General features: G+C 43.9%; 3 protein-coding genes and 1 long non-coding RNA gene across 11 annotated transcripts in view; 3 read left to right on the top strand and 1 right to left on the bottom strand.

Annotated features, from left to right (window-relative positions):
- LOC143153769 (uncharacterized) lies at positions 1-1,771 on the top strand. The gene is made up of 3 exons (XM_076325298.1): positions 1-179; positions 270-352; positions 1,501-1,771. Exons 1-3 carry the CDS (start codon positions 119-121, stop codon positions 1,744-1,746), a joined length of 390 nt encoding a protein of 129 aa, XP_076181413.1. The 5' UTR covers positions 1-118; the 3' UTR covers positions 1,747-1,771.
- LOC143153767 (CUGBP Elav-like family member 1-A) overlaps positions 1-15,849 on the top strand; it is a 529,867-nt gene that overhangs the window by 140,685 nt on the left and 373,333 nt on the right. The gene's annotated exons all lie outside the window — the stretch shown is intronic.
- On the bottom strand, positions 1,542-4,134 carry LOC143153771 (uncharacterized). Its single transcript, XR_012993920.1, has 2 exons — positions 3,952-4,134; positions 1,542-3,864 (listed from the first exon to the last, which is right to left on the bottom strand). It is a non-coding gene; the product is annotated as an uncharacterized LOC143153771 (long non-coding RNA).
- The window catches only part of LOC143154038 (uncharacterized), a 25,750-nt gene continuing 13,415 nt past the window's right edge, over positions 3,515-15,849 (top strand). The window contains exons 1-3 of the mRNA XM_076325799.1: positions 3,515-3,577; positions 3,807-3,885; positions 4,088-4,281. Of these exons, the coding sequence (XP_076181914.1) occupies positions 3,515-3,577; positions 3,807-3,885; positions 4,088-4,281 (336 nt within the window). The remainder of the gene's footprint in view (positions 3,578-3,806; positions 3,886-4,087; positions 4,282-15,849) is intronic.

Consider the following 15,849-nt stretch of genomic DNA (forward strand, 5'->3'; position numbering starts at 1 on the left):
CCCACACTCGCGCGAACATCCTGTGCAGCTTCGCTCGAGAAAACAGAGGCGACCTGAGATCTCGGAAGCCCTTGAATAGATTGAGTTTCATTCGCAATGTTCGTTCAGAACATTTAGAATGAAAATAATAAAACATTGCTTCACGATGGTGCTTCGAAAGCTCAATATCTTGGATAATTGTGAGCAAGCATAGACGTAAATATGTATCTACCTTCGTTTTCAAAATTTATCACCTCGTTGCATTCTACAACTATGAAAATGATTTTTAGATATTCTTCTCTACTTGCAAGATTCCAGATCGAATAACCGTGTCGATCGGAAAATGATCTTCGAAGAATACCGAACACAATCGGTAAGTTTATTCGAATTATTTTGTACGGTCTTCAATCGCCGTTTGCGGTTCGTCGTAGAAAGATTTTCGCGTAATTCTTTTCGCAATGCTTTCCATTATTTATTCTATTTCGTGTTTAACGTATCGTAATCATCGATCGGTTAAAATTTACCGTTGTCGGAGATTCTACTACGGACGGTAAATTCTCCATCTCCGGAAATTGAAATTCGTTCAGAAAAGGCGGGACGCGTAAACGCGAATATAATTCTGTTCGATTTTAATTTCCTGCCCGCTTTTTAATAACGGCCACTAGGAAACGGAGTTTACGGGAACTTGTTAGTTTCTCGTTATTCGTGGAAATGGGGTATTAACGATCGAAACACGTTTTTACACGCGGAAGAACTCCCGCGACCCGAACAATTTCGTAACAATGTGACCTGGAAACCCGACGTCGATGTTCTCCCGACAGGGGCGTCGCGACGCTCGCTGGTATTACGCTGTATTACGATACTGCTTATCGAAGAGCCGGCTCGACTCGTTTCAGAGGAATTTTCCAGCCACGAGTTATCAGTGATCAAACATCGATAAAAGTCGTCGTCGCACGGTATCGTTGATCATCGAGAGCAGGCATCGAAATGACGCGTGTCAATTTTCTTACACCATAGAGGCCGGTTCCGCGCGAGCGCGAATTATCCAATGCAGAACGACAATAAAATGTTGTGCAACGCAATCTTCGCGTAAGAAAGGAACTGGCGATGGTTTTCCGCGGTGATATAATATACCGCTTACCGGGCAGTCGAGAAAATATTTTGAAAACTCAAGCTCGCTGCTTTCGAAAGTTAAACGAAATGTGAAAATACATCGCGAAGCAATTATTCCTCCGGAACGATCGAGGCCACGATATTTTGTCGAGTATCTTGTAAATAAAATTAGAATTTCTTTCAACACAAATCGAACGATCTATCGTGCACACGTATTTAACGTTAAGTCCGGTGATTATGCTTTTCGAACAATTTGCAATCGGTGATCTTCGATTGACTTCGGCCTCGCTTTTGTTTCGTTTCGTTTCGAGTATATAGATATTATTTATCGCTGATAATGTTCAAGTATTATTTCGTTTAATATATTCGATACTTGTAGGTGTTATTTATGGCGAATATGAATTTCAGGGAACACGATGGTGGTGTTGGTTAGCGATCGAGCTACGTATTTCTGCGCAGTACCAAATGATCGGTAACGACGTAACCTTACATTTGCATATTTGTACGGAAGTAATACGAATTTATGAATTTTATCAGATATCGAATAACGTTAATCATCGCTCGAAATTACTGGGAACCAGCTTTGAGCGGAATTTTATTTTCATATTACCATTATACTTTCTTTGGTTCTTATTTGAACGTTACCATTATTAATACTATTTAATACTTATCTATTACCGTATTATATTTCTTATTTTATTAATCTCCTTCTCTCTATACGATCCAATTTTAACGTTTTCACTCTGTTAGATGCTTATATATTACTTACTTTTACAATAACCAATCTCTCACACTTTGTTATAATAGATTGTTCAATAAGTTTTGTCGTTTGTATAGTTCTAGGTCTCGATAAGTTTTATCGAACGACGAAACTTATTGAACAACCTATTCTAAAGATTAGATTTCCACTAACCTTGCATTTACGCTATTTTCTAGACTATTGTGACTTTCTGGGTGCAACAATCGCAGAAATTAATAGAGAAACGAAATAACGCAACGAAAATACGAACGTTAAATCGTGGTGGCAATTTATCGGAAACGGAAACCGCAAAATTTTAATAAATTCGTTTCGGAGGAACGCCGATATAGATTTCACGTTGACACGTGTCACGGGTGTCAATTTCTAATTAATTCCCAGGATGGTGTCATTAACGTAAATTAAACGTTTCGTTTGCCGTGCCGCTGACTCACTCTTTACCGAAAGATCGTTAAATACTCGATGAATTATCGTTCCGGAAATTTTGTCCGACGAGTGGGGTCTGTACCGACGAAAGTGCCGCCCTAAATCATTAATGGAATATTCGGTGACCACTGGGCGGTACGAGTAAATGGCAATTACTGCTTTACGCTTCGTGGCCTGGCTCCGAGTAATTTTACTCCCTGGAAATTGGACGTGATACTATCCAACTATGTGTACACCGGCCTCGTTCGGGCACACTTACAAAAATTGCTCGCGACCGTCTATTTTCCTTTTCTATTTTTTCCTGCTAGTAATTTCGAAAATTAAGTCGGGACACCGTGCCGAGCATCACGGGTTCTGCACGGTTAAAATTTTGTCGTCGTTTTTCTTCTTTATTTGCTTACGAAATCGGTTTAAAGCTGCTAGAAATTGGCCAAGAATATACAGGGTGTTGGGTAACGAGCGATCAAGGGTACAGCAGCGAACCAAGAAACACTCGACACTCGAATAGTAATCGAGAACGATTAAATAATTATTATCCAACTCGTACAACGAATCGTCGAAGACTTGGACGTCCAACTCGTTTCAATTCGTCCAAGTTTTCAAAGTTCCACCTTCTCGGATTATCAACTATACTTTCTCTCTCCTCTCGAACGCTTGATTTTAATTTCAACATCCACGATCAAATTTTTCGTTCGTTTGATCTCGTACCGAGGTCTAAAATTCTTCGACGCTTTTTCAACGCGCGGTAGTTGTTCCAACCATTTCGTCCCACAAGTTTTGCCGTGGTTTAGCGTACAGGAAGCGTATCGACACGAACGTGCGAGGTTGCATCTTTTGTCGGACTGCTTTCGCGGCTGCTGAATGCGCATTCATCGCCAATTTCGCGCGGAACAGTTTGCGAGGCGGGAACGCGAGGAGCGACAAGTTCTGCATACTCTCCATATGCAGCGCGAAACGTGCGCCCGCAAAGAGGTATTCTTGTTGCTGGTTGAATTACATTTCCAGAATTTCTAATGCGGCCACGGGAAGTTCGTCGATGTATCGCGGAAGAATCGGGGACGAGTTGCACGGATGCGCCGTGTCTCTCGGAATTAATTTCCTCCTCGCAACACCGAATAATTGGCTTCTCACCGCTTCTTCGTATTTTGAATATTATTTAATTATTTCCCGAACGCTCCCGCGTTACCGAGCTCGCCAGCTGGTTCAACGTACTCGCGAAAGTTTACTTTTGTCAATTCGATGGACCAAAACGATCCGCAACGAGTTGTCACGGAGTTGCTCGGATTCGTGAACCACGAGATTGTAAACCCACTTGTGAATTTTTTTCATGCGTCTTCTATTGCGTACCAATGTTACAGGAACACGTACATATATAATAATTTTCGTAGAAAATATTAAGAAATTTACTTCAACTCGTAAATTCGTCTCTCATTCGTTGGAAGAAAATATTAACCACCGATACCAATCGATCTCAATCCTGTGCTTGTTGCCGCTGTATTCTTCATAATTTACGTATAATTTTTGTCACAAGCCTTTCGTGAACTTCGTACGGTACGTCCCCGTGCTTCGATTCGCGTCGACACGAATCCCTGGATTGCCGATTAATAAGAGTAATTAATACGCCGACAATAACTTGACAATTATCCCCGGATTCATTAGCGCGTTTAAAAGCGTACTTGCGAGTTAATTACGCCAGGTTGCGTTGAATTTCGAAGGCTTGCATCATTAATGACCAATTTCTGACGAATGACGCTGCCATTCCTATATTTACAACGTAGCGCGATACTTCGACGTCCGAATGTGTCACGTCAGTCGAACCGCTGACGGTACTCTGCGAGCTGGTTAAATTTAACGCTAACTACGCGATCATACGGCACGGAAACATCGATAACGTGTATCGCGTTCCTAGACGGTACCCGGTCTCTTCGAAACTCTCTCCCCTTGGAACTTGGAATTTAAATCGAAAGCTTTACGAGCTGCGAAATTTGAGCACCGTAAAACACGAGGTAACCCGTTTCGAGCTTTACGATTATCGTGCCCGATATTTTGTAGAAACGTATAACCGCGTCCAAAACGTCTGCAGTTTCCGAATAAGAGAACACCGTGGACAACGATTTCCTATTCGTTGCTTCGCTCTGGGATCATTTCTCGATGCTGCTCGAAACAGTCTAACTTTATCAGGTTCGAATCGGACAAATTTATACCATCCGCGAAAAAGAATGTTATTTGCAAAATATATTAATATATTTCCATCTGTGACAAATAGAAGTATAAGGAGAATTGAAACGCAGGAACGATTACGTAATAAAAGCAATCGATCGTTTTACCTAGCCGATGTTGCGTCGATGCGAAGAATTTTCTCGAAACGTGTGTCGCAAACGATCAAATTAATTTTAAATTCGTTTTCGCGTCGCGTCGTTCTAGAATTGGCGATCGCCACGTACGTAAAACACATTCTGGACAAAATGAGTATGCAATTTGTCGGCAAGAGGTTCCCATAATTTTCAACGAAATAATGTAAACAACTTTTCAACAAGTTCTACTTTACCTTGCAGTCCATTGACTAAGTTACTCATTCTGGTGATCCACTCGGGGTGAATAAATATAGAAACAGATTAGGTTCGAATATAGAACTGTTCCTAATTCTATTCCTTGTACTCGGAGCATTTGAATTCGAAATAAAATCTGCGATAGTGAAAGATCATTTTCCTTGACATCGTTATTTTCGAATTCTTCGTTGCTCGATATTTATTCGAATTTATTAACCCATTTACGTATGCGTTGTTACGTCGCCTGGAAATTGAACCGTTACTACCTACACCGTTAATTCTCGGTACTTTATAAATCGAAAGTATCATCCGGATCGAAGAATTCCTTTGCGAATTGCGATCGATTTCTGAACGACCAAATATTTATCAACGAACGAGGGAAGAAACGTAACGACGGACATAGAATTTCTAATATCGGCCGTAAAAAGTAAGTGCTCTAGGTGTTTAACTAGCAAAGAGTCGAAACGGACCGATATAGACATTGCTAGTTTCGTCATCCGGCATTCGAGAAAAATGGTCGTATAGAGCACGATACTGTACAATGACCATTCTCTGTGCATTGGCGCGGGGCCAGCTAACACAAGGGAACACGTGTTCAAGATTAGTCGGCTACGACAGGTGCCACGGCTCGCAAACCTTCGACCACGTTTGCATACGCTGGCTGGGCTCGCGACCCTCCTTCCGCCCCCTAGTTCTGGAAGACCTACGACTCGGACGGAATTTCTTCAAAGTTCGGAACGTTTCGGGGAATTATTTTGACCGGTACGAGTTTCCAAGAATGCCGATGTAACGAATTCCACGAGTCCCTTTGGCAGACGCGAGGATACTTGTTGTTCGTTCCGTTCGAAGAAACGAGACGGGACAAGTTTAATTTATGCGGCCAGCATCGGCTCATTGTGCACGAGCCACGCCCACGTATCGAGAAGATCGTACGATATATTCTCAAACTTCCTCTTCTACACTTTTCGCTTCGAATCGAAGCGATCGAAACCAAGGATCGCGCATACACCGATTTTTATACATTCTCACACTTTTACGAGGAACTTATAATCTCGAACTTATCATCTAGGAATAATCGAGTCATAAATTACCAAGTGACCGCTGTTAATTTGCTCGAAACTGGTTAACCGATAACCCGGTTATTTTTCGTCTTCCTCGTTCGTACCCTGTTCGTCTTTGTCTCGTTCTCCCGAAGAGTATTCGCGCGACAAGTTCGTTAGCGGTCCGCTTCGAAATTGATCCTCTTCCTTTGGCGGAAGATCAACGAACCCGGTGTTTTTAACTTTCCGAAAACTCGAGGCGGAACGGGCTGGAAGCCCAAAGCGTGGGACGCGAAGAAGCCTTCGAAATGGCAAACGAACTACGACCGCCTCGACTCGTAATCGTAACTCGACGTAATGCGACCCTTACGTGCATCACCTAAGACGTAGTGGCAAGCTGTAACTTACGCCAGACACCGAAGCAGGTTTTAGTTCCTGCGGTTCCTATCTATTCGTCGGGAACATCTTACATTCATTGCTCCCGAGTTTACGAACCTTCCGCTTAATATAATTCTGTCCTCCTAATTTGTAGTTCCCCGACTGACGTGGAATTTACGATCTGAGAGAGCATCCCCTCGGATACGTTTCGAACACACTCGCGCGACGTTCAATTGAAAAAACGTCGACGCTTTAGATTTATTCGCTAGCGGGTTGCCACGAACCGTCGCGGAAAAGAACGGTCGTTGTTAACTCTTTGGTGCACGGACAATTTTTACATTTTTCCGGAAAAGTTTCCTTCCGATCGCTTGCGTTAACGTTACGTTTTCAAGTGATCGAAGAATACTTGGAGGAATATCATTCTGGCAATTGATACCAAGTGATTGAATCGATAAAGTGAGCGCAGTTGTATTATTTTTATTCAAACGGTCGACGTAATCGTACGCGCAAAGTTTGCGCGTTAATGGGTTAACAAGGTGGAAAAATATTGGGGTTCATAGGAAACAGGAAACAGGACTGCAAAGACTCTATTAGCGTTTGGTGCTGGTAGGGCTTATGGCAGCCTTTCTCGGAGTATGGTCTACGGTCCACCGAATTAGTTTACACTGTACTCATTTTATATACAAGGACTAAAATAGTGTACACCGAGCGTTTGAACCGAACAACGATAACATTTACACCGAGAGTAACAGGTTTACGTTCAGTGTACAGGTTCGTTGCTTGTACTTTTCAATTTTAAAGGAAACACTGTCCATTTTACTTACACCTATAGAATTCATAAATTACGAAACTGTTAAAAAATATTTCGAATCAAGTTGTCGGCAATGTTTTAAAGCGAGAGACGGGAGATCGTAGCGACCCAAATGTAACGATCGTAACGAATGGGATTGCAGCTATTCGATAAATTCAGCGAAAAATATTCTCCGTTTTGAGATACGCGCAAAGATAAAGCCGATACGTACGCTCTGGGATAAAATTATAAACGAAAGTAGTACCGATCCAAAGAAAGCTGGAGAAAAACCGGAATACGATTTGCAATTGTCCTCGTGTTGCTCTCCGCGTTTTGGGATCGGCCTGTACCGAGGATCGAGGAAATATTATGCACGAGGACACCTTTGCGTTTTAAGAGAAAGATACGAGGAGATTGTTAGCAAGCCCCTCGGGCGATGATTTTGCACGAACTGGTTCATTAAGGAATGCAATTCTGTGTCGCGTAACGATTCGAGTTTGCAATTCACCGAGTGGCGACTGCGTTGCTTGGTCGACAGCGTGGTAGGGTGGACTGCTCGAGGTAATTTCCGGAAGAAAAATATTCGTGGCAGAAGTGTAGGTGAAATCGAATCAATCTCACAGGTCGGGTTCGTTGCAACGGACGGGAAATGAAATTCAGGGGGCTTGTTGCGAGAATGATTTGTTTCGTTATGAAATTAAGTTTGATGGAGCTGGACGTAGGAAGTTTGCAGAGCGCGATGGAAAAGACGCCGAAACGCTGGGGATTTGTTTCCTGTCAATTTTTCCATTTACCAAAATTCTTCGCTTCGTTTCGAACTCTTCGACTTCCAACCGCTCGAAACGTTTCCACGAACATTCTACGTTTCGCGTGTCTCATCGATGGTCGAGCAAGTGACTATCAAATGTCACAAAATCCGAAAATAATTCTGGAATTCCTGGTCCACGGAGACCAATCCGAATCTTTGCTTTCGCTTTTCTCAGTTCGGCGTTTATTCTAACACCGTGGCTGAAATTCGAATACCCGAAGTCTACTTGGAGTCTAGAAAAAGTCAAGCTCTTGACCGTCCGTGTTTAAATTACCCCGAAAGTTTCAATGTCTCTTATTCTTTGTCACGGAGCACCGTTTCCAGTGTTAATACTCTGATCTCTGTCGCTCGGTTAATTCTTCGCAAAATCCATACCAGGTAGGCCGAAAGTCTCGACAGCTTCGATTACCACGAGCCTGGAAAACGAGGGCCGAAGGTCTTCGTCACGGAGCATTGTTTCCAGTGTTAACGGTAGCTCCGCGTGGAAGGGGGGGTTAGCGACTCGTAAGGAGGCGAGAAGTACAAGTCGGTGAGCAAATGGTGAGCCGGTAACCGCGAAGTTGATCCTCCGCGAGTGCAGGTTGTAACTGCATTGCGGATTCCGACGCAACGCAAAGGTGGTGGATGGCCGCGGTGAACGTACGCGCGCGAACCAAGGACTCCCACGTAAGTACGTCTTACGTAGGCGCGTATTACGTAACCGTGGAGGGATAACCACCCTACCGGGGCGGCTCGGAGGGCTGGAAGATAGATACGTCAGTGTCTCGCTGCAAGCTGGTCGTGTTAATTACATCCCTGGCTCTCCCAGCCCCTTCCTGTCCTTCCTTCACGCTGCCGTACACCGCGCAGCGTACAGGGTAGTCCGTCTTAGAGGTCACTGAAACGTCGCCATCCTGGTGGCCATACTGTAATTGGAAACCGCAAGGCACAAGCCACCGCCGCACGAGAATTCAAATCATACGGCCGTTTATTAGCACCGGAGCGCCCCGCCAGCTGACCGTTGATCGCTTGATTGTTATCGGCGTTCGATTTCCTTGTTTCGCGGCAATTTGCGATTCGATTACGATTATTTCCACAGAATATTCTCCTCGACGCTGAAACATCCGTTAATCCTTGCTCGCGGCCGCGGAATACGCGAACCGGCTCGATTTCATTCGTCGCGACGCCGGGCTTAAATCCAAAAACGTTTCGTTTGGTGTCCCGTTCCCCCACCCGGCAGCTTTCGCGTTACATCGTACGTCATTGCACTCGTTTCGTCGTAAGCTTCTCTAATGAAATTGCACGGTACACACGGTGGACCGATATCGGACCGTTTCTCCTCTCTTTGATGCGATCACTTTGCATCGCGAGATGTCACGGACGGACGAGTGGACGTCCCCACAGTCGGGATTCGAAAGAGAACTCGAATCCGTGTAAATTGATGCGTTCGTACGTATCGGTTTGGGTGATTATCAAAAATAATTGATAAAAGAGAGGAACACGGTGATTGTCCAAGTACGTAAAAGTCATAAAATGTAACATAGATCGCAATACGTGTCCGATGAGGAGTGATCCTTGAAAACCTAAACGAAAGACAATCATCTTCCTCGGCAAGAAGGTGAGAAGGCTCCTCGTGTTGGAGCCACTTAAATAAATTAAAGCCTACCTCGTAGTCGTTCATTTCTTCCAGCATAATAGAACTGGAAGAAGAAAAATAGATCAAGCGGGCTCTCGGACTTGAATTCGAACCCCGTAACCCTGTGACAATTTGTGAAACTATCGAAGCTGTCGATGAATTCTTTCCCAAGACTTCGAATGCAAATGGTGGTCACTTGGCATTTCGAAGTTCCAAATGTTTCTTGGAAACGCTCGCGAGGCACGAGCTCTACGCAAACTTTTGAATAACGCTACCGTGGTCAGCGATACCGCGAAATAACAAACACACCGACGAACCATCGATTATTTCGCGCTACGGTAACCGTCAACGCGTTAAAGAGCGAGAAGGAAACGGTCACCGTTCGGAACGACGTTAATTAACGTTATTGCGTTGCCAGTTGAATCGAATGTACTTTTCCGAGGTGATAACGGAAGAATCGATGCGGGACAATAACCGTAACTGCATCGAGCAATCTTCGTAGAGTATTCCACCTGCGCAATGTGTAAAAACCATCGGCGGGCTTCCGTTTAAAATAACCTTTCGTTGCGTCCCGATGGCTGAAATATATCGAACGAGTTCACTCCTTGTTGTTCAATTTTAAGATGTCGTCCGGCCGATGGTAAAACTTCTCGGGGCAGTAACGTTAACTTTCCCCTCCGTTACGTTGAATTCCCGGAAGTCCCCGCTTACCGAAACACGGCAGCGTTCCGTTGAATTGAGCGCAGTATCTTTGTCTCTGTTCCCGTGGAATACAACCATTCAACGTTTTACATCGCATCACTCGAGGACGCAGGTGGTCAGAAAGAATGGGTATCCCGTTTGGTCCGCTCGGCAGCTCGTTTCTCCGTCGGTTGACCGGGTTCACCGATCGTTTCCCGCTGGAGCCTAGCTACAAATGGCATTTCTACCTTCCGTCGTTTCCGTGGAGCCGGTGCCGAGTAATAAAGGAAGGCCAGGGGTGCGGTAATGACGCTTACCTCGTGTAATTACCAGTTATGCGTCGATGGTATACGAGCCTGGCGTAGTAACCGACCTGAGCGGGGCCAAAGCGAGTGTAATGTGTCACTGTCGTCGGACTATAGTATCCGAATGGTTATCACGGACCCGAACCGGCACCCTATGCGAGAACCTCGACCAAGAACCCCTATTCTCCCTGCTATGCGATGCACACCAAAATTCGAGAAATCTGATTCGAGTATCGTTCACCGGAACTTTTAACCGCGTTTCGTTATCCCCGTTGCGATAACGAAACTCGACCAGTATAGTTTATTTTTCATCGATCGATGGACCGGTACTTTTCATACGGTACGGCGAAACCTTCGGAAAAATCGATCGCATTTTACTTGAACGGTAATTGTATAATTCCATCGCGATCGAGAAATTGATCGTTGGTCTTCAATGGCGCGAAACAATTAATTTTTCTCTCAGAAGTGGAATCTAGTCGGTTATCGAACGTTCGGTTTGTTAAATTTGTCACGAACTTTGGAATTATTCGAGAACCTACGAAATATACAATTTGTAAATTTATATAGAACGTTATATTTGGAATCGATACGTTGAGTTTACGGACAGCTTTAAGGTTTTAATTGTTAATTGGAATTATGAAAGCACTGTTGGTGCTGTTGACGATCGATCGGTCGGAATTGCAGCGAGTAATTAATCCTTGTAATTAAAGGAATTAATTGCGCAATTGGAAGTATTTTTAAAGAAAGTATTCCTATTTGTCTCGATTTTCGAACATTGGTTTTCTTCCTCTTCGGGAGGAATAATTTTCAAACGAGGAAAAAATAGGTTATATTAGAATTTAGCGATCAAAGCTTTTCGAAACTCGCGCATCGTCGCTGACCGACTTTCCTTTGTTCTTTTTCCACTCGACAAAGGCGAGCTCGATAGTGTGTGAACATGTGTGAATTTAGGTATGTGCATTGCGTGAAGTGTTTTTTTTTTTGAGAGAGAAAAATAGAATGGAACACAAAGTCTCGCCGAGTCTCACCACGTGGAAGTTCCTGTGTACAAAGATCCGCTTTAACTCTATTTCAGTCATCTTTCGTGCAGAATCTTTATTTACCTCCACTCTCCTAACATACGAATGAAAAACTATCGTTCTTCGAAAAACAAACAAAGAAGGGAGTTCCCAGAAGGAACTACCTGGGAGAGGCTAACAGTGACATAAATCGTTTCGATACGGAACACCGTATTGTGCAGGAATTTAATAAAAATGTGCAATATTATTTCATCTTCTTACAAATAAAAAAAGACGCGTTCTTATTCGCAATACCAATATAATCGGACAATCGTGTCGCAGATACGCGTATCGACCGAGAGGTCGACTAATTATTGCACAACCACAGGCGAATATAGCGACAAAGTACGATGTTTAAAAAATAGGATAACACGAGCGCCACAATTTTCACACATAGGTACCGCTCGTGTGTAATGAGCCTAGCCTAGGGGAGGACGTCCCGGGACGCCTTGAAAACCAGAGCGTGTCACACAAGTTGGAGTCTTTATGTTATGTGCTAGTGTTCCTGAAAACGACCGACAAAGGCCAGCGTAGTATGTCTAAACACGTTTTGTATTCGTATAATCGTCGTTCGAATATATTGTGCAAAGCAACTGAGCGTAATACGGACACGGTTAAGCTTATTCTTCGAAGTAAGAGGAAAATTGTAACAAAATAATGGGGTGGAATCGAACGCTCAAACTTGAGGATCTACGAGGAAAATATGGAATGGGTGAATTTAAATCCATTTCAGTACAGAAAAAATTCAAAGTGTAGAAAAAATTGCACGCTATCCTCTTTTGTATTTATAAAATACGCAATTGGGAATTGGTATTAATTATTATTTTCCGAAGAATTAGAATACAGTGACACTGTTAGAAAATAGTACACCGTAATAATCTTTTCTCTCTTTACTTTGCAAGTTCCCCTTAATTTAAGACCGTCTGGTTAAGCGAACCATTATTATATACGATCAAAACAGTATTGACTCGATGGTGTTCCTAATGAGTCTCGGGGTTGAACTACAGTGTTGTTGGTTCTTCGTTCACTCTGGTGTGCGCCAAATTTTCAGTCAGCAACAAAAGCGGAACGTGTTCGGCAATTACACGTGCCCGGGCGTACCGGCTCGATTCATAATTTGAATACCCGTAGTTTTGGCGTTGTCAATCGATACAAATGAACTCGTGAAAAAGTTCTCGACGTTAATACGGACCGGTTGTAGTCCTGGCAAGTGGCTTTGTTCAACGGATTAATTAAATACGCGCGTTGAACTCGTTACCATACGTTCCCATTAATACGCGCGGTTGGGCTTGTTACCTAAGCAACGATGTTCACGGCTCGCGGATCCCGTGGAGAAGTTCGAATTACTGCAATTAGTGTACGGAAAAAATCTGGTGAGTTTTCCGTGTCAGTGAATCCCGGAGTGCACTATGTTTCCCATTTCTCGCTTATCGATTCCTTGCCCGATCACCGCTTGTGCGAATTCTTACCTTTCGGTGATCTTTGATCGCAAAATGCAGCCATTGATTAAAAATAAATGAAAATAAATGAAAACGATGATCCCTCGTTAAAACTACCCACTCGTCCCTCGATAAGGCGTACAGAATCGCACCTAGACACTGTTCGAATCCTTTGGCTCGTGGCACGATAAAAGTCACGATTATTTTGCGTCAAAGGCATTCAATCTTTTCTACTTTCTCTTAGAAATATTTGTAGAATTTTTTAACAGATTATTCGTACGAGTGTAATTCGTATCGCGGTTCGTATCGATTAAATTAGTTGCGTCGTAACGCTAATACGCGTCACCGTACAGATGGAATATCGGTAAATTGAAATTAACGTTCGACGAACAAATATTCATTTATTGGGTACGTTATAATTGTTTCTTTTTTCTTCGGATTGAAATCACTATTCGGGATTCGGACGAACGGTTCCTCTAATGCGAATCTTGCACGCGTGGTATATTTTGAAAAGTATTCGCGAGAGGGATGTTCGAGGCAATGCTTACAGAATTCTGGTATTCTCTTTGCTTAGGTGTATCGCATGATCGGGATGTCTGTCGCGCCAATTACGTCGCCGTATCCGTCGGCAAGTTACACGCGATAACGACGCCCCGAACTACAGGAAATATTAAGCATTCCTGTCGTAAATTCAATGTTCAAGGGAGCAGAATCTCCGTTCGGCGTGTAGACGAAGAATGCGCCGCTGGGAGTTCAGTTTTCTCCGTTATCCTCCGGTCGATACTTTGTAGAAGCGTGCTTCTGGAAGGAGTTTGTCCCGATAGAGGCAGGAAGAGCGTCGAGCTTCGCGTGTCCTTCCTGATTTATAGCCGTCGATCGAGCCAACCCTCTCCTCTCGTATACCGTTGTAGTTCCGCCAACCTGCTAGCCAGTGGTTCTCATCTGTCCCGTAAAAATGTTTGCAGACTTTATATCGTCCCGTAACGAAGATAAATCGCAAAGAGTGCCAACGACACGGAACGCGTTCGCCACGAATCGTACGCGAACACCTCTTCTCGGTTTTCAGTTCGATCGTTTTCGAACAACACGAGATAAGCAACTCTGGGCGATAGTTGGCGTTCAATTTTCTGTGTAAAATTCAATTCGAGTAAGCTTCGATTTCCATTGCCTTTAACGCAAAATAATCGTGACTTTTATCGCGCCACGAGTCCATAGGATTTGAACAGTGTCGAGGGGTGATTTTCTACGCCTTGTCGAGGGACGAGTGCGTCGTTTTAACGAGGGATCACCCTCTTCGTTTATTTTCATTTAGTTTCCATTATTTTGAACAGTGTCATCGAATCGACGGTACGAAAAAAAAGGTTTCTCACGAAAGACCTTCAGGTTTTGTCTTCTCGTTCGGATATTGTCTAACCTTTCTACCTTGTCGACGTACTTTGTTACCCGTTGAAGTATCGTCGCGTCCTCGCTGGTCCATGCGCCGCTCGAAACATTCCGAGCCGAGTTCACCGTAGGCCGTTCTTTGTTGCAATTCTACCGACTACTTAAATCTTGCTTCTTTTTAACGATTCCGTATCGAAGAACGGTCCTTTCGTTCCATCGAGCGGTAGTCTCTTCGGTAAGAAATCAATTTCCAAATCTGGAGATTAACTTGCCCGACCAGAGAGACCCTGACCCTCGTGGCCGGCGTCCAAGGCTGAAAATCCCCTAGTACCCTATCAGTTCCACGGTACGTAGTTATGAACACGAATAAGAAGGGTCGATCGTCTTATCGAGGGCTTCGATAGGGCGTCTTTCATCCCCTTTTGTATTACATGCCTATTGCATTACGATTTTCATCAAAATACCCAGTCGGGTTACTTCCTTCTCGGTGCGATAATGGAAAGGAAGAGGAGGATACGACAGAGGAGAGAAGTAAGTAGGGGCGGGATAGGTGGCGGCTGAAGCGGGGACGGGGGTTGGCCATTCTCCTCTAATTGGCGTCGTGGGGAATACCGAGAGGGGCGGTGCATCATATTTTCTCATTAAAAGCGTTTACCCGAATGGAAAGTTCTTTTATCCCTTCGAAACGCTTCGAAAGTTCCTACTCGAGAGTTTCTAAGCATTCGACTCACAGACACGGATGAAACTTCGCCGTGGAGTTCGTGTAAACTCGACTCCGGTAGAACTTAACGGCGGCTGGTTATAAATAGCTCTGTCTTACACGGTATTGCTCCCGAGCAATACCAACGAAAATTTACCGTGTAAAATCGTTTCCACGAAAGGTCAAGATGATCGTTGCGTACCGTTGTTCCATGGATCGCGATGGATCCTGCTTCCGATTCGCAACACGACGTCGTGGAACACTTTGTAGAGGTACTTTGCTCATTTTCCTCGTTGTAGATTACAAATTTACGTAACCATCTACGTGTTATTCTTTCATTCTTCTTATCGATACTTTGCTCGTTCTTCTTGGATTCTAAAATTATCAACGTCGAAAGAACGAAAATTGCTCCATTATCCGAACCGTCCTCTTTCTCCGCTGATACGAACGATACGTGTTCCCCAGTGATCGGTACAATTTTCCCAACGATAGTATTCCGCGAAGCAGACGGTAAAAGGTTTTGCGAATTTCTTCCTTATTTAGAAACCGATTACGAATTCACGACAAGTTGCTCCAACTATAAGAATCTTATCGTTTCCATCAAATTGTCCGGAATGTCACGTGCAGCGGTTGTCGGGAACGTATACACGAGATCCGAGAATGTTTTATTCGAGAATTTGTCAGAACACGGACCGAAGGAGCAGCAAGAGAGTTTCAGTTAGGGTCTGGGAGAAAATTTACGCGACGTGCTCGCATGCAGGAAAACGACGAGGTCCATGGGCGTGTGCGTTCCACTATCTGTACGAAAGTTCCGTCATCGGCTGTCTC

The sequence above is a fragment of the Ptiloglossa arizonensis genome, chromosome 13 (genome assembly GCF_051014685.1).
Source record: "Ptiloglossa arizonensis isolate GNS036 chromosome 13, iyPtiAriz1_principal, whole genome shotgun sequence".
NCBI classification, from domain to species: Eukaryota; Metazoa; Arthropoda; class Insecta; order Hymenoptera; family Colletidae; genus Ptiloglossa; species Ptiloglossa arizonensis.